Source organism: Lissotriton helveticus, chromosome 1_1, assembly GCF_964261635.1.
Source record: "Lissotriton helveticus chromosome 1_1, aLisHel1.1, whole genome shotgun sequence".
NCBI classification, from domain to species: domain Eukaryota; kingdom Metazoa; phylum Chordata; class Amphibia; order Caudata; family Salamandridae; genus Lissotriton; species Lissotriton helveticus.
In genome coordinates, this window is record NC_136057.1 from 1,921,262,557 (window position 1) to 1,921,286,020 (window position 23,464).

Genomic DNA, 23,464 nt, shown 5'->3' on the forward strand with positions numbered 1-23,464 from the left:
ATAGAGTCCAAGATGAAAGAAGTCGCTATGCTCAATTGGCCAGGTATAGTCCCATGTGTGAGAAGAGCTCCTTGTAAATTTCTGAATGCCTGCTCTGCGGAACAGTGTGAAATCCTTGCTACACTGTGCTGTGTATGGTTGTGATACTGGCTGATAGGAACAGAGACAGCTCCTTGATGCATTGTGTTGTGTGTCATATTGGATTAGAGGAACAGTGGCAGCTACTCGCTGCAATTTGTTGTGTGAGATACCATCTCAGAAGAACAGTCAAAAATCCTAGTATGCAACATAGTAAGTGCGTCTATCCCTGGATCAGAGGAACAGTGCCAACTTCTTGCAGCAGTGTTGTAAGATGCCAAAAGCCTTGGCCATTATAAGAAATGTAATTATTCCTCATGAGGGGTATTAGTTGCGTTATAGCAGCGCTGAAAGGCATATTTGTGACACAATCAAAATTGAGTGGTGCCAAGGGCACTGTCCATGGTAATCTGATCCCTGAATTCCAGGGGATACTGCCCTTTTCATGGAGTTTGCCCTTGAAAGAGATTTGTAATGGTGAATTTCCATTATTTTAAAGAACAGGGTTACTTGCCTTTACTTGAATGCGATGGAGTAAATGCTGGTTGAGAAGATGTTTATGAAACTGATGTACAGCAGATCATGATTTGGAAGCAGTCTATCCCAACCTGGGTTCAGTAGGAGTCTGAGTCTGGTTAAAGTGATGTGATTGAAATCATATTTTCTAAATGTTTGGATAAATTTGATCTCAGACGCAATAGCTGGTTTGGTAAATTAGTTGATAGGTTGAGAAGTAAATAGCTTTAAAATTGTGAATCTGTTTGATCATTTTAAATTAGCGGATCCAGAGGGAGTGAGAGGAAGTTGCTCACACCTTAAAGTGTAACACGTTTCGTTACTGGTGGTATTTTGCATTTACTGTGCTATGTAGTTTGGCCTGGGTTTTGAATTTGTTTGTTGCAGTGTGTGAAGTACATGTGTCTTGCAGGCCTCAGCCTGGCCCGCTAGTGCAAGGGGTTCGCCCTTCTGCGCACGAAGTCCTCAGACCCAAAGGAAAAAGTTGGCACGGAAACTGGAATTGCAAAACATAGAATTTATTACACCTCATGAAGTGGTGCTGAAGTTCAGACACTACCCTTCGGCACTATGAGAAGTAGCACAAAGGGCTACCGGACACATGGTTTATTTATACCCACACAGGGGCTCAAAAGAAGGCGGTACAAAGCACAAAAGCACATTTTATGTCCATACAAGGTAATATCGAGAAGCAGAATCGATCAGTGGGAGGAGTTAACATTCGTGGGGTCTCGGCTAACACATTCCAATCTAGGGCTAACCATTAGCAGATGTGGACCCTAACGGTCAGTGGCAAAACACAGAGATGCTATTATTAGACTGTTGCCGGGCAGATTCAAAGGCCATGAGCAGAGAGATAGGACAACGCACATGGTCGACACGAGGCAGCGTGTGGCAGACAAAATGGCTGCCATGAATACAAAATGGATGCCGCCAAATGTCAAGATAACGGTCAAAACTCGATGTCTTTTGCTAACGCTCAACTCAATCGACGTTATAATACAACACATGAAAGGTCTCCAAGATGGGTACCACTTTTTGTCTTCAAACTTATTCTAATTTAGATGATCAGAAAGGGAAATGTCTGTAGCCAGGTTCCCAGTAATTGATGTGTTTTTTTCTTTACCCTAAACAGCAAGGGTCAAAAGTCAGTGCAGAGGATTTTCTTGCAGGCAAAGACCCTACTTTAAGATATCCTTGTCCATGCTGTGTCCTTTAGTATGGGTGGAGGTAGAAATGTGTTCAGCAATTTTTGGAGAGTGTATTGGAGGTCAGTGGATAGAGGATTCGATTCTTCCATTAGTCATCCTAGTTCGGATGAATGGTTTGTCCAAGTTAACTTGAGGAAAACATTGCCTCCTTTTGCAAGGCTGATCAGATACCTCAAAGATGTAATGCGTCTGCTACAGAATAATATGTTAACCTTAAAAACACAAACTAGAATCTTGCCACGTAGAACTGAGCACTCTTTCATTTTGTACGTAAAAGAATTGGGGTTTAACGCTCTGCCAAACTGCTTGCAATATTAAAAGTGGATGGCCCTTCGAGAGGAAAACTGAGGTCTAGCTTTACTGGCCAAGTCTTTTGAAAGATTACAATATGAACATTTCAACCTTACGCAATCTTTCTAAATTGGTGTCATTGTTCCTTTTCATCACTCTATAGAGACCAGGATGAGAGAAGTTGCTTTGCTCAATTGGCCAGGTATAGTCCCATGTGTGAGAAGAGCACCCTGTAAATCTGTGGATACCTGCTCTGAGGAACAGTTTAACATCCTTGCTGCTCTGTGCTATGTCTGCTTGTGACACTGGCTGATAGGAACGGAGACAGTTCCTTGCTGAATTGTGTTGTGTGTCATATTGCTTTACTGGTCAAGTCTTTTGAAGGATTACAGCATGAACAGTTAAACCTTATGCAATCTTTCTAAATTGGTGTTCTTACTTTTCATCTCTCTGTAGAGACCAGAATCTGAGGAGCAGCATTTCCCGAGGCATCAGGTATTGTCCCATGTGTGAGAAGCTATCTCTGAGGAGCAGTTTGAAATACTTGATGCACTGTGCTATGTTTGGTTGTGATACTGGGTGGTAAGAACAGAGACAGCTCTTTGCTGCATTGTGCTGTGTGTCATACTGGCATAGAGGAACAGAGAGAGCCCCCTGCTGCATGGTGCTACATGTCATAGTGGCTCAGAGGAACAGAAGCAGCTGCTTGCTGCAATTTGTTTAGTGTGATACCCACTCAGAAGTGCATAGACAAATCGTAGTATGTATTATAGTAATTGGGTCAATGCCTGGATCAGAGGAGCTGTGCCAACTCCTTGCAGCAGTGTGTTCTCTGTAATACTAGCTGAGAAGACCACCAGTAGCTCATTGCTGCCCACCCAATGTTGTGAGTGATGCTTGCTCAGAGCAACAAAAACAATTCCTTTGATACACAGAGTTGTGTGTGAAACTGACCAGCGGCGGCTGCTGTCAATCCAAGGTGGGGGGCGGGGCAGAAAAATAGTAATAATAAAAATTAAAACTTACCGCTTTCTGCCGGCCACCATGATCTTCTGCTCCTTCTATGTGCCTCGCTGCTCCTCTGCCCCCATCCAGACACGGCAATCCCTAGGAGCACAGGCTCCCACACCTCACCCAATGCCAACGCTTCTCTCATGCTATTACTCCCAGCATGGGCGGAGAGGTGCAGGCCGGTTATATGCTTTAGCAGGGACAGGAGCTTGGGCCCCTGAGCACTAGGATATCTCCAGGAACAGCCTGGGGATATCCAATTGCGTGTGTTGATTTGGCCAATCATGGACAGCCACCCAAACCGACATACGCACATTTAGTGCATACCACTCCTCATTCATCTGCTTTGTGGCACTGCGGTTTTGCCATGCCACAACCTAGACTTGGCAGACTGGAATTAAAAATAAAATGACAATAAAATAGCTTTATTGTCATTTTAGTTTTCTTCTGTCTGCTTCATTTCAGCAGTAGGGTGACGCTCCTCCGCAATAGCGGAGGAGACACCCCTGATAGTGTCTCAGATTAACTGTGCTAGCTCCTTGCAGCACTGTGTTGTGTGTGATGCCATCTTCGATGAACAGAAACAGGTCAGATAAACAGTGATAGCTGCTTGCTGCACTGTGTTGTGTGTAATGCGGGCTTAGATGAACAGTGACATCTCAATGTTGTGTGTGATGCTGGCTCAGATGAACATCGACAGCTCCGTGGTCCAATTATTTGTGTCTGATTTGGTTCAGAGGAGCAGTGACAGCTCTTTACCACAGTTTGTTGTGTATGATAACTATTCAATAAAAAGATAACAGCACCATACTGGACTGTATACTGTGTTCACCTGATACAGTGCCTAATTTGTAAAATAATAAGTGCCAGTGTCCAAGCACTTCTCAGATGCCCATGGCCAGCATTATTAAATGTCAGCATGCAGAGTGAGAAGGCTGTGAAGTCCTAAATCCACCACAGGTCTCTTAAATCCAATGCCAGACACTCCCTGCCCCTTTATCTCACTCTTGCAGCTTCCTGCTTTCTCCCTTGGTGACTGTTTTTCAGTCTTTCTTTCTATGTGTTTTCCCCTTTCCTACTCTCTGGAAATATTTGATGTGGAAAAATAGGTGGTGGTCTCCAAAAATACCAATGAGACTCTGCCAGAAACCACCAGCTGATTTTAAGCGTTAGTTTGATACTGGTGTAGAGGAACAGTACCAGTTTATGCTTCACTGTTGATAGATACTGGCTGCGCTGAGTTTTGTATGGGTGTTTTTCCTCAAAGGAACTTATTTCCCTATGATGTGCATGGGTTTTTGAGGGTCTGTAGAACAGTGGCAGCCCATGCCTGCACTATACTGTTTGATAGTATGATCCTAGCATAGACAGCCACACACACTTCACATTGTACTGTGCTGTTTGTGGGTGTGATATGGTCACAGAGTAATAGTAGCAACTCTTTGCTGCACTGTACTATTTGATTGCATGACTCATGGTATGAAGACCCGTGCTTCTCCATGCACTGCTGGGTGTACATGATGCTGGTTCAGAAAAGAGTACCAGCTCCCTGCTGCACTGTAGTGTGTGTGTGTGGGTGGTATGCAATATGGAGGAAGACGGTGAACAGAAGTAAAGTAAGCCATCATCGCTTGAGGGTTATAGTCAGAGTCTAAGTGAGCGAAGGAGTGAGTGGGGGTAGAGGGGCTCACAAACTGCACAATAATATAAGATTTGCATTTTTGAATGTCGATTTACATCACAGTTTCTGGTAGCTGGAGCTTAGAAGACTGCAATCCCTCTTTATCCCCCCCCTTTTCACCCTAGTTCAAATTGAAGTGTTCATCACCCTCTCAGAATAGTACTCTGTTACCTACCATGGCTGAAAACATGAACTTGAGGCCTTTTGTTAGGCCTGCCGCTTTACCACCGGAACACATGAAGGTCTCCTCCCTGCACACCGCCCTGATCTTCTGCCTGTAAAGAGACTGGCTGATTCAGAACATTGGTCTCTTGGTCTTTTTCTTATGCTAGAGATCAGTGGTGCAGGATGTGACTACCAAAGTTAAGGGAAAATCACAATGTATTTTTGTCCTTCAGCTACGTTTTAGCCAATGCAGGTGAATGAAGAAATGCTGTTTGCCTCTTTCTCTCATAGACATCTGATATTTACACTTACAGTTAATGGAGGATGTCCATGTACTCCATTCTTCCACAGAAATATCTAATGTGCAACAAAGGTCAAGGGAGAATAAAGTTTACTTAGTAATAGAACTTGATAAAGTGCACTAAATGTCAATGGGGAATTCATAATCCTGCTTTCACCTATAGAAGGCAATGTACGTGAATCTATAACTGTGCACGAGAGAATGATAGACAGGCAATACACCTTTTTAGGGACTCTCTTGGGCACCCAATTTAATATTCTAAGGCATAGTAGTGGCACTGGTGCTGCAAGATTATATTTTCTAACTGGGGAAAATAAAAAAGAAATTTTAAGGTGTACACTGAAGCAACAAATTAGAGACAGCCAAGCATTTCAGATCAAGCCACTTTCTTATTCAATGAACCACGGTGTTGGGTTGGTTTGTACAGGTAATATGTCAATTAGGGGTCTCTACCCGTGTCCCTAACATATTAAAATTTCTCCAGCTGTTGTCTTTTTTTCAAAAGCGTATCTCCTCCTTTAGGGTTTGATTCACCGGCTTTTCTTTCACAAGTCGGTTTCGCTTATTACTAGTGAAGAGCAAAACAAGAATATATGAAATCCTACTCATAGTAGGATTGTTTTTTAATCTACTGCAGTTTTGCAATTCCATTATAAAAGGTAGATGTCTCTGGAGATTGAGTTTCACATCTTAAACACTCAAAGACACTAGAATGATAAAATTGGGACGACGACGATTGCTTATCACCTCTTCATCTGTAAATCCCAGCATTAATAAAAAGGCATCAAAGGGCAATTCAACACCAGTCACATTGCTAATTTTCAAAAAGATCTCTGTTCAAAATCCTTTTGTGGTGAAATATTCAAATTATTACCGACAAACGATTCGCCATGTTTTAAGCGTGGAATACACCCACATTTCAATTTGAGTAGCATAATGTTCTGTCTAACCAGGACGTAGAATAACAATAGAGATAGTAATATTGCTTTTTTCTTCAAATTAAACTGAGGCACTAAATAATGCATGCTTGTGCATGATGACTCCCAAAGTCATCTCAGACAGTTTCACCAACACAATTTTACAATTGAGTCTCAAGTGGTATATCAAAGAACTTTTGTTTAGTGGCGTCATGTTTACATAAAGCTGAGAGTTATCAGTGTCTTGGGAATTTTCCACTTCCTTTCCCAAAAATCTACGGATTTATAGATAGATGGACATATCTGTAATGTGACATGCTGTGCTTCATGTCGCTGACTAATAATATTACACCACGTCCAGCTCAAAAAATAGCTTCAAAATGCTTTATGCAATTATTATTTCTAGGAGTGGATGATAAATACTCCGTGTTACACTACTACTGCGGAGTTCTGTCCAAATTCCGCCAACCGCAGCGTGGTGGAGTTTTTTCTGTGCGCAGCTCTCTAACGGTAAGTGGGCAAGCACGATTAAAAATTGATGTCCCGTGGTCCAATTTTCGAGTGCTAAGAGGACACCCAGCAATATTTTCCCAACGTCGGCGGTCACAGTCGGTCGCTGCCATTCGCAATGAGAAACTTCGACTAGAAAATCTACTTGAGCGGCAGCCAATTTGAGAAGCAAATTGAAGTTCACGCTTTTTGTTCCACTCGGACAAGCTCCTGATGCTAAAAATCAGCGTGGCCTGCTTATTTGCACTCATTCGAGGAACTTCCTCAAATCTCACAGAGTTTTCATGTAACTCATGGAATTCCAGGGCGAGAAACTCTGAGTTCTACCCGCCCCTAGCTATTTGCAGTATTTAAGTATGGGTTGTACATGCTTTGTTAGTTTTTAACCTAAAAAGTGCAGCAGTAATCATAACTGTGCACAAGAGATCGATAGACAAGCAATACACCCTTTTAGGGACTCTCTTGGGCACTCATTTTAATAATCTAAGGCATAGCAGTGGCACTGGTGCTGCAAGATTATATTTTCTAACTTGCATAAGAATTTTCCGCCACCACTACGCATTACGTAGCAGCTGAATACCACGCTGCACAGTCTTCATTGTAACGAGTGTCTCTTTCGTTGACGTCGCTACCCTTGCTGTCTTTTTAGCTCACTGTTGCAGGACAGCTCTCACCTCTAGTTTCTTCCTTTCTCACTGTTTTCCTTTCGAAGCATATCACCCTCATTTCTGCCCTCCAGTTCACTCCATATTTGCTGATTTAGAGGAGGATTAGGTTGCCCGTTATCAAGGGCATTACATGGTTTGTCTTTGGTCAAGTCATTTCTGAACAAAGTTAAACAGTGTTTATTGTCTCGATTCCTAAATGAAGATGCTTTGAAGACTCCTGTGTAGACAAGGATGGGTTTGTTACTAATTATTAGTATGGTCAAAGTCCTCTGTTGGCTGGTTGTGGGTGAATGTTATTTCGAGGAACATGAACCAGCTGAACAGGAAGAGTTTTGGTTGAACCTCAAAGGTGGAGAAGAGGGTGGACAGTTGGTATTGTTTGCATTAAATTCAGAGACTCTTCGCAAGGAAAGGACTTTAACTTTTGGTTCTCTATCTTTTGGTTTGCTGAATTTGGAGCAGGGTCATGGGATCTTGATGTTTTAGATGGTGCTAGCTTTGTTACATTCAGAGAGCTGGGATTTTAGTCATTGAGGCAAGTCATCAGGAAGGGAAAGGCCCTTTCCTCAGTTGTGGACAAGTAGGGGACCCTGATGATGGAAGCAATGTGATCTAGAGCAAGTGTTAATATATTGGTGCAAAAAAGGAACGTTTGGCAGTGATCCATTCAGTGGAGGTTGAGCACTTTCATGACTCTGCGGAATATGGACTATGACAGAAACCTTCTTGGCTTTGGGTAAATGCTAGTGAGTAAATTGAGTTTCTTTATTCTAAGAGCAGTTATGCCTCTCATTTGTATACACTGTATTTTTTCAATGATTGGGTATTTAATTTGTCTGCTTGGTATTTACAGCAGATATTGAGTTTGAGAACAGGTTCAGGGGACTTGATGGCATTAGTTAGTTAGATGTCTTTGGCACACTGGTGTATGGTGCTGTTGTAAAGGCAGTTGCCTCTCCTAGTATATTTATGCATTGGTTGAACACAAGGGGTGGAGGTGTTGAGTCTTGGGTAATTTCAAAACAAACTTCCTTATGATTTATTTTGTTTAAATCTGTTTATTGAAGTTTATTTTACAGGTGGTATACATGGTTAGCATTGTTGGTATAACAATTGGCTCAGTAAACATGGTAACAGTGGTACTGTGTGCAATAGCATGATCTACCTTGTATTGCATTCATCCACTGTCAGATTCATCAAAAGATTTGAAAATCGTATCGCTTACCCCGCTGACAATGAGAGCTATAAGATTTTGGGCGAATTATGTGCTGCAACCAACATTTTGCATCAATGAGGTCAGTTGTGTATCTAGCAATAAATAGGTTAACTGAGTAAAAAAAGAACAGTTAACATCAACAATAAAAACCTCAACATTCCCTCCACCCGTCCCCACTCTTCAGACAGTAAAGCCATTTCACACATATTAAACAGTGTATTGGTGTGTGCATAGAAGCACTGTAACCAGGCAGTAGCTTGGAACCATGTGTAGGGCATTTGGTGTACAAACCATAAAGTCCCAGCAGCTGGCGTGGTGTTCAGTGCACTGTGTCATCAAGCTGATCTAATGGCATGTTTGTATCTGAATCTTGGGGTAAACTGAACAGTAGTCCACAAATCTGCTAGAATACCATCCCAGTTGGACACTATAGGGTATTTGCAGAGTTCAATATTGCTTCTCAATGCTGGGCGATGCTCTTTGCTTGAGCCCAGGCCAGAAGGGACTGCATCCCAGCTGCGAGCACTGGGGGCTCCTGCGCCTTCTATCTATGAGTGATGAGGCGCTCAGCTGTTATTAGACTTAAGTTGAGAAAGCTCGATATGACCTATGCTTCTTAGTCTTGCATTAGAGACAGAGAATGCACACCTCCCCGGTGTGCATCTCCAAACGTCCTGTCCAGGAAGAACATGAGCAAAAGGTCGGCGTCTGTGAACAATGGGGGCAGTCAGCAGGGTTGGATTGGAATTAGAAATTGGCCCGGGCACGCTGAAAAAAAAGGGGCCCACATTTGCATATTGCCTTGCAAAACACTGCTTCAGCGAAGTTTTCTAACAAAAAAAGAGGGGGGGGGAAAGAAAATGCACAGATTCGTTTACACTGGTGAAACAAACTGGAATACACGTGTGACCACTTTTCCTCCGGCCCCCTGCCCCCGCTCAATATGCATGTGTTAATGGGCTGGCCCCAGTGTGATAAAGGGAGTGACACCTCTGCCCTTTGATAAAAGGGAAGTAATTGAGGCCCATCTGCCCCCAGAAAGGCAACTCAGGCACCCACTGGGCCGCTGGCAGCATCCGAGCAACCCAGAAACCGCCAAATCGCCCTCAGACTGCTCAAAAAAGCAGTCCACAGCTGGGACTGGACACCAGCCTCTCCGGTATTGCCCGAGTGCCCGTGTTACCAATCCGACGCTGGCAGTCAGCAACTACTCACTGGAAGTATCGGTTTATTTTAGCAGGGGTGAGGTATGCCCTGTGCTCTATGTAGTATTGTATAGGTGAAATTTGGCATTGCGGGGAACATGAACTGGGCCCGCAGCAGCGTTTCCAGTTCCCTGTTAGTGCAGGGGTGGGCCAGTGACTCTTCCCACCTGCGATGACTGGGGTGTAACACAGTGGAGAAGCAGACCAGGACACAAATGTGCAGGTATAGTAAAGGCTGTTTTTATTTAGTTCACTGAAACAAGGATTTGTGGGGGTTGTAGGCCAGTTTGTCTCTTCACTGTCCTTTAGACTCCTGGGAAAGGGTTTTCAACGTCTTCTTCTTCTTGTGGGTGTGATTGGATATCTCGTTGCAATGTGGTAGAGTAGGGAGAGGGAAGAGGGAAAAGGGAAAAAAAGAATCACCCAGTCAGGGTAATGTCGGGTTGTTTAAATACTGTATGGAGGGGGAAGTGTCAGGAGTAAGCACCCAAGACCGTCACCAGTGAGGGGATTGTGGTGATAGCAGGAGGCACTCTACACGTAGGGCAGCGGTTTATATAATCACCCCGCATACACTGCCCTCGCTGTTGCTTTCACCCTCCCCCGTACGGCACCACACTGCCCCAAGGCGTCCCCGTACCTTGTCCAGCCACAACCCTGCTGTGCCATGGTTAGCTTGCTTGTATTGCCGGATGGGGTTACATCTGTGCGTCCCGTCTGTGCTTCCTCCTTCGGCTCCCAGGCATCGGGCTCCTGCGTCCCGTATGGGTTCTGTGCCCACCGTAATGCTCCTTCCCTCTCTCAGCTGCAGCATGACGACGAAGGTCTGAACGCTGTAGTCCTCCTTCTTGGGTCCTTGGTTTTCCCTCTTCAGTCCGCCAAACGAACGACCGTCTTCCTCGGTTTCGTCATTTTTGACGTCGAAGCAGTCACCTGACTCAGTCACGTGACGCGAAACAAGGCAAGATTAAAGGGCCAGTGCCCCATTCGCACATCCTGAAAATAAAGAAGGGGACAAGGAGAAAGGTGAGCGGGGAAGTGTTCTGCTCTTTGTGTATCCTTTTCTGTGGTCTGTCCTTCGTCCTCACACACCCCTACCGCAGTCTGTTCACGATCGGGAAAACAGTTCCAGCAATTTTTCGGTGATGTTCTGAGTTGTGGGTGTACGTAAAGAGAAAGGCCTCTGGATATAGTGTGGCGTAGTCCACCACGACCAAGGCTTATAGATGGCCTTTCTTGGTTCGTGGCAGAGGACCAATGAAATCTATGCCAATCCTTTCAACCGGATTACCTACAACTGGGAGGGGTTGCAAAGGGACCGCCTGGGGTTTATACAGGTTTTTCTTCTGGCACACTTCGCACTCTTGACAGAAACGGGTAACATGAGAAAATATCCCTGGCCAGTAGAAGTGGTGTGGCCGCATCTGCATGGTCTTTTGTGCTCCCCTGTGACCTGCCAATAGATGCAAATATGCGAAGAAGAGAACCTGCCTGATCCTGGAAGGCCTGAGGTACCACCAACTGTGGTTCTTCTCCCTGTCTTCCGACTCTATACAGTAGGTTGTTCTTGATCTGAAACAAAGTATAGGGGGGTTGTCCTGAAGGTTTGTCTGATAGGTATGGTCCCATGCTGGTTGAAGGGTCGAATCATTTCTTTGTGTGTACCGAAATCCTCTGTAATCCAGGGGGCCTGGGTTAGGAGGGAGAGGTGTGGCTGTTTTTGGGGTTTTAGGAACTGCAGTTTATCTTTTAACATAAGAAGAAATTATGGATTATCCAGACCTATGATCATTTGCTCTGGAAGAGAGGGTACAACGCCAAGCTAGGCTTCTAGGGTTTGTCCGTCGGGTAAGGATATGGGGAGTATTACTAGGGGATCGACACAGATGTCACCATACACACACCTAATCGGTACGGTTTCTCCTGTCAGTTTTGTTTTAGGCAAGAGCACTGAGTGTTGGACCACAGACTGATGACAACTAGAATCGAGCAGGGCCCTCAGCTGTTTTCCCTGTATGGTTACACTTACGTGAAAACTATGTCCGAATTCTGCCGTGTACAGTACAGAGCTTGGAATACAGCCAATATCCATTGGTTCTTCATGACTTTTTTTTCGCGTGCAATTCCTGGCAATATGACCCCACTCAAGTCATAAATAAGCCAAAAAATGAAGAACTCACAACAGGAGAAGAACGCTACAGTGATATGTAGTAAGATCCAACCACGTATATCTGGATAGCCATCAACTTCTCATTGTGATCAGTATTATCATTTGGTCAACCAGCTAAAGAAGTGCTATGTCTCTTGATCATAGAGAACACCATTCCCATGGTAATGGGCTGGATCTTACCCACATTCACTTTGAAAGACACAATGAACAACTAAGTAGTTGACCACCGAAAGAATAAAGTGCAGTGCAGAACACAAAAATATGTGGTGAGTTAAAATAGGGTGATGTGGCCCAAAATAGAGAACATTTTATTTAGGTGTAGACACATCCCCTAATTAAAAACAGAACAGTGCAAAAGGCAGTTTAAACAAATAGCTGCCAAAAAAGGGCCACCATGTTTCAGCCAATCGGGCAGGTAATCCCTAGGCTTTATTCAGGGCCTCTGCTCTCAAAAATTGCTACTGCATACGCACGTGATGATCCTACCCAGCGAAAATATAGTGCTAATCAAAAACGTGAGACAAAATACTTGCTGTTAATCATAAATGAAATAACGCAAAAGAGGTTGAAATGAATACAACCTGTAGTATACTAATCCTCCGCATCAAGGAATGCAGACGGCATCTACAACAAATCCAATAAAATTAGGTTAAGTAAATAGATCATGAGCGTTCTTTTCCTTGTTAGGTTAAAAAAGTGGAATATATATAAATGTTAAAAACTTTTGAGTTCTCACCCAGCTTGACCGGAGACTGGGCCTCACCTCACCTGGACCGTGCTCAGGATTCTAGAGGCCCGCTCTGTAAAAGGTAAAGGTCTTTTTGTGGCTTAGAGAGGGGTATCAGCAGCGATTTGCTCAGGGTAGTGGGAAGGCAAGAGGCTTCCGGAGCCTGTTCTCAGCAACTGAGATGCAAGAAGTGCTGTATATGCCTTGTAAAAATCAAAAGGCAGGCCATCTGGACCAGGTGCCTGGTCTCTGGCTAAAGCTTTGATCGCCTCCTGTATTTCAAATAGTGTAAGTAGATCATCTAGTTTTGTGTTTTGGATGGGTGTAAGACAGGGCAGGAGAATCATGCTGAAGAAGGCATAGTGTTGGGTTAGTTCTTGGTGTATGTCTTGTTGCGTGCAGAGTATGTCGCCAGTAGCGGATTTCAGTTCCACAATGGGGTGTCAGGCTGGTCCGACCTTATTAGCCATGTCAACAGCATGCTAGATTTGTCAGCAGTGACATGTGTATGGCAGATTGGACCTCGTAGCACATGCAATGCAACCACTCCAGGAGAGAGACATGTTCATGTTGTGATGCTATCAGGCAGCAAGAGCTGCCAGTGTTTCATACTACGTCTGTCTCGTGTTGCCAGGGGGTTCGTTCTATGTGAGATATATCGGCATCAAGCTGTTGTTGGACACTCCAAGTCGCCCCCAGACAGTGGCCCCTGCCTGTGACTTTGAATGTGTCCCACTCAACCAGCCTTGATGTTGCTGACCCATGATTGTGCTTTAACTCCTTGACCATGGTGCAAATTCCACCGTGGTGCTGGGGAATTAATGAGTGGGCGTGTTTTGGATGACCCCCGACCGTACAACGCACAAGCCCACTGTGACGTAACGGGTTAAATATTCTTTAATAGTGGCATGTAGTTAGGTGTGGAATGGGGGGGGGTCATCAACCGCCACTGGCTGCAAGCGCCATGACGGAACGGGAGGAGGGCGATTGTCTCATGTAAGCTGTAGGCTCTGCGGGTTATGATCTGAATGGGTGCGGTCCAAGTAGTCTGCATGTCTTACAGAGGTCAGTAGGGATTCCGTGCCAATTAATCAATCAGGCCTAACGTGGAGGTGATGCAGAGAGGGGAAAAAAGTACACGTTTCAGCATTGCTCTGTTGCCAAATGCCTACTATGTGCCATTGCTGAAGTCAGTCGCTTAACGCTTACATGTTGGAAGTGGCCGGGGTGCTGAGTAGTGGAGGGGAGGATCTTTCAAAGTCAGTGTGAAGTCCACACCTAATAACTGTTTAATTCCACCCCAGCAAGAGAGTGTTGCCGACAGCCGCTCGAGGAACAGGGATTGCTCTGTGTTAGGAGTATATATGCTACCAATCAGAATGTGTTTACCATCGATGCTGCCCTTGACAAGGACATAGCAGCCTTCACTACCTGCTACCATGTCCTCAGTGGAGATGGGGATGCCAGCAACACTGAAGTTTATACGCTTCAGTAAGTATTAAATGAGTGTCCTGAAGCAAGGCCACCTGCGTGGAGCAGCGCTTCAGATACGGATAGAGGGCATACCGGTGAGAGTTGGTGTGAATACCCCTCATGTTACAGGTTATGAAAGTAGGTTGAATCACAGGGTCAAGAATGATTTGCATATACCTTGGTCTGAACTGGGGTGGCGAAGGGGGCTAAAGAATGATGATGGATTCAACCCAGATCGTTAAAAGAGGGTGAGTGTCTGAAAAGTGTCATCGCTCCGTCCATCATCTTCTTGTGTTTTCTATGAAAGTTGTATGTGTCATATCGGAAGTGTGAGTACAGGGGGAGGGTTGCTGTCTTGAATATTGCTAGGGACCAAGCTTGTGATTGCGGTGAAGAGTCACAGTGGCAAGTGCTGGGGTGGACTTTGATAGGGCATGGAGGTAATGCCAAGTGGGGGGAAAATGAGGTACAACCATTTAATTCTAGTGTGACAGACAAACAATAGATTTACCTGCCCAAACTTATTGAAAAACATATGCAGGCTACATCAGTAAAGCAAAACCAAAGCGGATGATGGACAGAGTGTTGAACATTGCAAGCACTCACCCCCAGTCAACTGATCTGGGTTTAAACCATCATCATTCTTTAGCTCACTCCGCCACCCCAGTTCAGACATAGCCATTTGCTTTGTTTGCCCTAAGTTGGCAGGGTATGCCCAGACATGGATCCATTGCTCACTTTTCCACTGGATTCAAGATAGCCTGGCTAATGACGGCTGATTAGCTAGAAACCAGTCCCAGGATGCCTCTTTCTGGTCCAGGGAAGACATGGCTTGGCAGTTCGGGCTGGACTGTTCCCACGAGGCACAGGGTCAGACTGATTTGCATATGGCCATGTCTGAAGAACTGGGGTGGCGGAGAAAGCTAAAGAATGATGATGGATTAAACCCAGATCAGTTGACTGGGGGTGAGTGCTTGCAATGTTCAACACTCCGTCCATCATCCCCTTTGGTTTTGCTTTGGGGATACATCAGTAAAGTCTGAGACCAAGGGTTTTACTGGTAGGAGGTGCAGGGGCTAAGGGATGTATACCCAATGTAGTGTAGGCATATGTGTTGGAGCCAGTGTAAGATGTGTTGAAGAGTGATTGTGTGCAGCGTGTGCACTTGTCGCATGAGCTGGTAATATCGTAGGGATTGCTTATTGAAAAGTGGAATGACAGACAACCAACAAAAATATGTAATGTCCTGTGGTCAGACATAGTTGACTGCTATGAGGGTATAATGTGCTGGTAGGGTTAGGTCTAATAATGCCATCGGTTGTCTGTGGAGTGACTTCTGATGTTGCCAAGGCATCATAATCTGCAGGCCAAACAGTGGAGTAACCATCCTCGCTCGAAGACCTCACGGATATTTTATTGGGGCTGGTGTCAGGTCGGACATCGCTGGTTGCTACTTCAGAATGGAGGGCATGTCTTCTTCACTGTAAAATATGTTCCAGGTCCAGGACTGCCACATTCCTAGGAGGCTGTCTCATCGCTTGCTGTCCCTCAGCTCCAGATTCCGCTCTGGCAGCATGGGAAGGAGGCCCTGTGGCGTTGCACTGTTATTGTGTACTTCAGGAAATGCATGATGCGGGAGTTATCAACCACAGTTAAGTTTACTGGTTTCATGTCGGATGATGTCCCTGTCACTGTAATGGAGTTGGCGAATTAGTATCAGACTGGGGCTGGAGCCAGGTGGAGGCTTCCTTGTCGGGATACAATGCACACCTTCTACAGAGAAGAACTGCATAAGGGAATCAGGCAGAAGCAGGTTACACGGCAATTTGCCCAAATATTTGACAGGGTTACATCCTTTGATACTTTCCAGGAGACTCACCATGCGCACGTTGTTTCTGCGTGAGCGGCTCTACGCATCTTCAGCCCTGGCCTCAAGGGTGTTGACAAAATCCGTCAGCAGCTGGACTTAGAATACCAGTTCTTTGAATGCCAACTGGAGTTCAGCAATGGTTCACTCTGCCGTGCGCACTTTGTCTTCTGGTTTACGATGATCAGCGTGCAGCAGATTAAGGTCCATTGCTATGCTGTTGATCTTGCTCTCTAAGGTGACGCAAATGTTCATAATGTTGTGCAGGTCCTCTCCACTGCATGCAGTACCACATCCAACTTCTCTTGTAGTGACGAGGGGTGATCACAGGCACCTACAGTCTCTGTCTGGCCGACCATGGTAACACCCTGCCAGACATCTTCGCGGGTGGGGTGATGGCGCTCAATCGGAGGTGGCTTATCATGAGGGGATGTCCCCATGGATCCAGTGCATACTCAAGGGATAGAAAGCACATGGGATGGGCCTGCTTGGTAGTGTTTTGGAAGTCTGCCAAAGTGCTGCAGCACGTGCAGCCGAGGCATCCTCTCCGGGCGGAGGTGGCCCCACCTCACTGAGGGCCTCCTTGGAGCGTGCCACAGTCACCGGCACAGATCGGGCACTTGTGTCACTGCATTTTGGCTTGGAGCACAGTGAGTTGATTGGCAAGTCAGGTTAGCCACTTCAGTCTAGCGAGCTTTGTAAAATGTCCCCACTCTGCAGCGAAGTGCGCACTTGCAGCTATTAACCTTTGGCTTGGGCAAGCAGGCAAAGTACCTGGTTAGGGCAAGAGGGTCAGTGAGATCGTTGTATCAGTGTTCCCCCCAACATTCAGGGCCCCTGTTTGGCACATGGGCCAGTTGCATGAGTCTAAAGGGTGCAGCGCCAAAACCCCCGGTATCTACCACAAGTGGATGATGCATCTGCAGCTTCCCATGCTATGTGGGGAAGGCAACAGCGGTAGGTTTCTGGCTGCTCCACCTGTCTGGGTACCCAGTGGGGTATGGAGGCTGCACTGGGGGGGGCTGTACACCATCAACACTCTTGGATGCTTCAGTTCAGGGCCGCTGACCGTTCTGCAGCAGCAGGTTCCATGCAACCGCAATGGTTGTTGATGCGAGGGCCAAAGGGGGGAGGGGCGTCATACATGCCACGGAGGGGAGCTAGACCCAGCTCCAACCGCCAGGCCAGATGTGATGTCCTCCATTCCTCCGGCTCCCAGGGAAGCAGCATCTGGGCAGCAGCACCGACAGAGCAGAGCTTTTTACTCAATTCCAGAGGGGAGGGCCCAGGTCAGCGCAGCCCATCAGTCAGTGGCAGCAACACAGTCGCAGCTAAGCCAGCGGCACGCCAGCAGGGACGGGAAACAACCTTTACAACGCAACTTTTACAACGCACTACCATTACAACAAAACTTTTACAACGCAACATCCATTACAACGCATGCCATTACAACGCAACCATTACAACGCATGACACTACAACGCATACCACTACAACGCATGTCATTACAACGCAGTCATTACAACGCATACCATTACAACACATAACATTACTATCCAACACTTACCCTACTGTTGCACCCCCTGGAGTTAGAATAGTAAATTTTACCCCTGCACTATCCAACACTTACCCTACTGTTGCACCCCCTGGAGTTAGAATAGTAATTTTTACCCCTACAGTATCCAACACTTACCCTACTGTTGCACCCCCTGGAGTTAGAATAGTAAATTTTACCCCTACACTATCCAATACTTACCATATATGCTATGTAATGGTATGCGTTGTAATGGTATGCGTTGTAATGGTAGTATGCGTTGTAATGGAATGCGTTGTAATGGTAGTTTTGTAAGATGCGTTGTAATGGCATGCGTTGTAATGGAATGCATTGTAATGGATGTTGCGTTGTTAAAGTTTCGTTGTAATGGCATGCGTTGTAAAAGTATGCGTTGTATTGACATACATCCGCAGGGACCGGGGCCGGGCCCGGGACCCAACTCGATTCCTCATGCCCCTCAATGCTCACACCGGATGACCATGTGCTCCATCCTCAGTCGCCTGATCTCAGCAGTGGTGCCCCATTCCACTTGCAGTTACCTCAGAGATGCCAGCGAAGCAGCTGCTGGATTGCAGTACACCAGCAAGCCAGTACCGCCAGCTGCAAGCCGGCTTTGTGCAGGAACAGTCACTAGGGGGGTTCAGAGGTGGCCTCCCTGCAGGATATGGATGGAAGCAGGAATACTCTGTATACCCCAGATTTACCCAGCAGAGCTACCTTTACAATGAAAGAAGGAAGTTCGCATTTTTTTTTTTTTAGTCACACATATTTATTAATTTACCAATGATTTTTGAAAAATAGATACATATTACTCTTTCTTTTTACAGGAAGCACTACATTCCATTAGAATGTCACACATAACACATAAATTCATTGCATATAGTTTGCATGAATTATATTATTAGGTGAAAAGATTAAACACTTCAATTTTCTATATAGCCTAGGAAGACCACAACAGATGATGAAAAGGGAGTTAAAATGACTATGTAATAAGGATCGCACAGATTGTTCCGTAATGACCTGGTTGGTAATAGGCATGGCATTGCTGCCAATATTTCAATTATTTTCTGAAAACACCTCCAGGACAAAAATAGGTAGGTAATGCAGCCCACTGGCACAACAGCAGGAATTTAGGATTAGCATTCAAATCCCTTGGTTTGGGATAGCCCAATGGATTTACTTCTTGAATTAATGGAAGCTAATTATTACACAGATAGACATGTTCAGACTCTGATAACACTACATTTTTGTTTATGAGCCCCACTCCTGAACACAAAGGTGTGCTGGGTTTCTGTCATAATAAATGCAAACAAAACACAACTGCTGCCAAATACAGAAGCTTAGAACTAAACTGCAAGAGTAAGGTAGGGCAGAGGCATTAAGCTAATCAAAAGATGTTTTTTTTTGTTGAAATTCTTTGCATTGAAAAACAAAACACATACAACAGTGACCGAAATGCAGAGACCACAATTGCAAAGTTCCATCATTGACTCCAAGGCGTTCCACAGTGCTTGACAATTAGTAGAAAAACAGGCCTAAGAACTCTCCAGGTCCACAGCCAACGGTTCCAGTTCGGGGGGTTCACAAATATCTCCACGATAGGCATTCCATGCACTCCAAATCTTGACCCATTTTCGGGGTCGCCCCCTAGAAACATACACAGACTTTTCACGAAACATACACCAGTCAAGATCTTCCATCCATTTCCCAACCCTGGGTGCCTGTGCCGCGTCCCAAAGCTGCGCAATGTTGCGTTTGGCAATTGCACACGCCAGAGTCACCCACACCTTGCCATGAGTGGAAAGGTCCGTGGGTTCCCACACATTCAGCAAACATCGCCGTGCCTCGGAGTCAACTCGCTGCTCCCACACTTCACGCATCTTTGCATGTATGCGGTGCCAGAACTCCTGAACCTCCTGGCACTCCCAGATAATGTGCATGAATGACCCCGGCAGCCCACACCCCCTGCCACAAGCGGGCGAGTCAGTTAGACCCATCCTCTGCAGGCCCAGACCCGTCACATAAGAGCGATGCAAGATCCGAAGTTGAATCAAACGGAGCCTCATTGGAATTGCCACCTCCTTGGGGGACGCCACCGCTTCCCTCCAATCCTCGTCATCTAAGACAAGACCATCGGCGACCCACTGCTCGCGAAGGCGCACCAGCGGGTCATCCGAATGGTTGATCAATTTACGATATGTGAGGGAGATCGCTTTAACAGGTAAGAGGCCGTCGAGCAGGCGATCCTCCAGCGGGGAAGCCACCGGAAGCGTCCCCCCGCTAGGCACCACCGCATTCAGTGCATGGCTAATCTGAATGTAACGAAACCGCTCGGTATCACACAGTCGGTACTTGGCCTGTAGCTCCTCAAAGGTCAAAATCCTATCCTTGCCCCATATGTCCCGAATCTGCGAAATGCCGATCAGGTCCCACCGATCAAACCCCTTCGACTTCCAGAGCATACCAAGCTTTTCCGAGCTCCACAGCGGCGTGGATAAAGTCAGGCGTCCAGCCCATCAGAGGGCGGCATTGGCCTCGTGCCACACTCTCATGGAGCACAAGGTGGGCCCCTTCAGTGGAAAGCGGCCACGCCGCGCGTACAAAACTCGAGTAAAGTCACCCCCCGGCAACTGACCACGGTCCATTGCGTAACCCGGGTCAGACGGGGATCCATAAATCGCATGGTTAATGGGATCCAGCTGTGATGCCCAATAATATTTCCGGATGTTCGGCAAGCCGATTCCACCATCATACCATGGCAACATCAATTTGGAAAGAGCTATGCGCGGTCTTCCCTCCCACAGAAGTCCGCGCTGAAGAGACTCAATCTCGTGAAAATACGAAGGGGACACAGGATCGAAAGAGTTCTGAAGAACATATAAAAAACGCGGAAGGGCCATCATTTTGAAAAGAGTGGCGCGACCCAGCATGGAAAGAGGAAATGCCTTCCACCGAGCCGTGTCCGCCCGGAGCCTTGCTAAGGGGGGTAACAAATTTAGGCGATGGCGCACTGTGGGGTACAATGAGATATGGATCCCCAAATAGCGAAAGCTAGTCGACTCCACCCTCACGGGACAGTTCTCGGGCACCCAGGGCGGATCCCCGCTCAGTACGAACAAAACCGACTTCGCCCAGTTAATTAAAAACCCGGAGTACCTGCTGAAAATGGCGAAGACGTCCATGAACACAATCAATGAAGCCCGGGGGGAGGTCAGATACAACAGAATATCATCCGCATAAAGCAAAATCTTATCTTCCCAGTCTGGGGTCCAGCGCAATCCCTTTATGGAGCGATCCCAGCGCACCCAGGCTGCAAGGGGCTCCAGGGCCAGCGCAAACAACAACGGCAAAAGGGGGCACCCCTGACGGGTGCCACACCCAGGAGAAAAATCACCCGATTTGTGATTGTTCACAACGACTTGCGACAAGGGAGCAGAATAAAGGAGGCGGACCCAGCCAATAAAGCCGGGGCCGAAACCCAACTTAGCCAACACCGCGAAAAGATAGGGCCATTCCACACGATCGAAAGCCATAGTGGCGTCCAGGGATAGTAATATTGAAGGCTCATGAATAGAAGATGCGCTGGCCAAAACACCGTGGAGACGCCTAAGATTGAGAGCGGTGTTCCTTCTGGGCATAAAGCCAGATTGATCGGGATGAACCAAAGAGGAAATAACCTTCATGAGGCGCGTGGTGAGCAATTTTGCCAACACCTTGGGCTCCACATTCAACAGCGAGATTGGACGATACGACGAGCATTCCAACCGTGGCTTACCCTCCTTGTGTATAACGACTATATTGGCAATCCGCTGGTCATATGGCAACCGACCACACTCCAAGCTCTCTGTAAACATATCTTTCAAATACGGAGCTAATCTATCGGCATGAGGTTTAAACAATTCAATTGGGAGACAGTTGGGTCCGGAGGCCCTACCGGAGTGTACTCCCCTAATAGCCATTGCCACCTCGTCGTTAGTGAGTGTAGAGTCCAGATACTTCCTATCATCCTCCGACAACACCGGCATAATAATGTCGCGCAACATGTCCGAGTTATCCGCTTCAGTAAACGCACCCGAGGAGGCGTAAATCTCAGCATAATAGCGGGCAAACTCCTCTACAATCAGCTGGGGGTCCGACGAGTCCCCTGAGCCAGCGATGTGCAGCTCCGGGACCAGCCTAGAGCCCCAGTCGCCCTTTTCCAGCCAGGCGATCAGTTTCCCGGCCCTGTCGCCGTGCTCGTAACTCCTATCTTGAGTAACATCTAGCTGCGCCCTAGCGGTATCTCGAGTTAAAGTTTTGTATTCATCCCGGAGCAACCCGAGGCGATGGTCCGCCCACGGGTCGCCCCCGGAGGAAACAGCAGTCTCCAATGTCAAAAGCTCCGCCTCCACCCTGTCCAGCTCAGCCCTCCTCTTCCTTTTCTGCTCAGCGACAAGGGAGAGAACCTCCCCCCTGACGACTGTCTTGTACGCCTCCCATAAGGAGCATCTGGAAGCGACCGAGCCCTCGTTCTCACTGAAATAGCTGGTAGTTACACGCTCAAGTTCCCTCTTCACTACCGGATCTCGCAAGCGCCAAGCGGGGATGGGAGCTATCCTACCCGCGTCCCCCCGTCCTACACACAAACGCAGCCATACTGGCGAGTGATCTGAGACCCCTCGCCCCAAATGCGCTACTTCGCCAACAGTGGCCACATGTGCCGCCGGCAACAATACAAAGTCAATACGAGAGAGGGAACGGTGCGCCGCAGATGCGTGTGTGTATTCCACCGCGCCCAGGTGTCGTGACCGCCAGCCATCAACCAGTCCTGAAACCGAGAGAAAGTCAGGCAGCCACCTACGGGAGGGCAACAACGCACGGGAGGGGAGTCTATCCATTTCACCGTCCATAACCACGTTGAAATCGCCACCGATTACCATGAGGCCCAGAGGCAAAGCAAGAAATACCCGACCCAAGTCACAAAATGTGTCGGCCTGCAGGGACGGGGGGACATGGACAGAGAGAAACGAGACCGTTCTACCCTCCCAAGCTCCAGAAACACCGATATAGCGCCCACGATTGTCAGACCAAGTAGACTGGATAGTGAACGGGAATGAGTTCTTAACCAGGATGCCCACCCCCGTGGAGCCCGAAGTAAAACCAGCATGCGCTACTAGCTTATAGCCACCCCTGTGCAGAGCCATACAATGTTTCCCCATCAAGTGGGTCTCCTGCAATAGGACAACATCTGGTGAGCGCCGTCTGATAAATTGATTCACTGCAGTGCGCTTTATCCTATCACCCAGGCCATTGACGTTCCAACTAAGGACCGAAAATCCCAGGCCCTGTCTAGAGGAAGCCATGAGTCATGGAAAAGCGAGTACATTTCAAAGGATCCCACTGCATACACCGGTCACAAACCACAAACAAAACAATATCCCGACCCCCCCAACCCCGGTACAAAACTCCCCCCACCCTGCACCCCTGCATGTAACATGTACACATCCCCAACTCGCAGTGTGCCTGTCACCCCCACTAACTAGGATCTAAAAGTAGAAAACGGAGGAGGACCTTACAACAGGTCGCCAGCCCCCACCACCCCAGACCAACCAAACCCCCCCCGCAAAACAAAAAATATTAAACAAAAATGATAAATTGCAGAGGGGGGAAGATAAAGAGCAACAAACCCCCCGTCAGTCCCTCTGCGACACTAACGGTAAAAGCACGCTGCCTGGACAACCAGTTTGTTGCAAACAAACAGTACATCATTCCTCGTCGTCCGTCTGAGTATGGCCTTCGGGACCAGGGTCCCCGAGACGATCCAGCCAGTCCGCCGCCACCTCCGGAGAGTCAAAGAACCAAGTCTTGCCACCATGTTCTATTCGTAGGCGGGCCGGGCACATCATCGAGTACTTCATGTCCT

At 47.0% G+C, this 23,464-nt stretch overlaps 1 protein-coding gene across 1 annotated transcript in view; it reads left to right on the top strand.

Annotated features, from left to right (window-relative positions):
* LOC144754974 (uncharacterized) overlaps positions 1 to 23,464 on the top strand; it is a 301,793-nt gene that overhangs the window by 247,370 nt on the left and 30,959 nt on the right. Inside the window, exons 9-10 of the mRNA XM_078643356.1 lie at positions 5 to 43; positions 2,553 to 2,591. Of these exons, the coding sequence (XP_078499482.1) occupies positions 5 to 43; positions 2,553 to 2,591 (78 nt within the window). The remainder of the gene's footprint in view (positions 1 to 4; positions 44 to 2,552; positions 2,592 to 23,464) is intronic.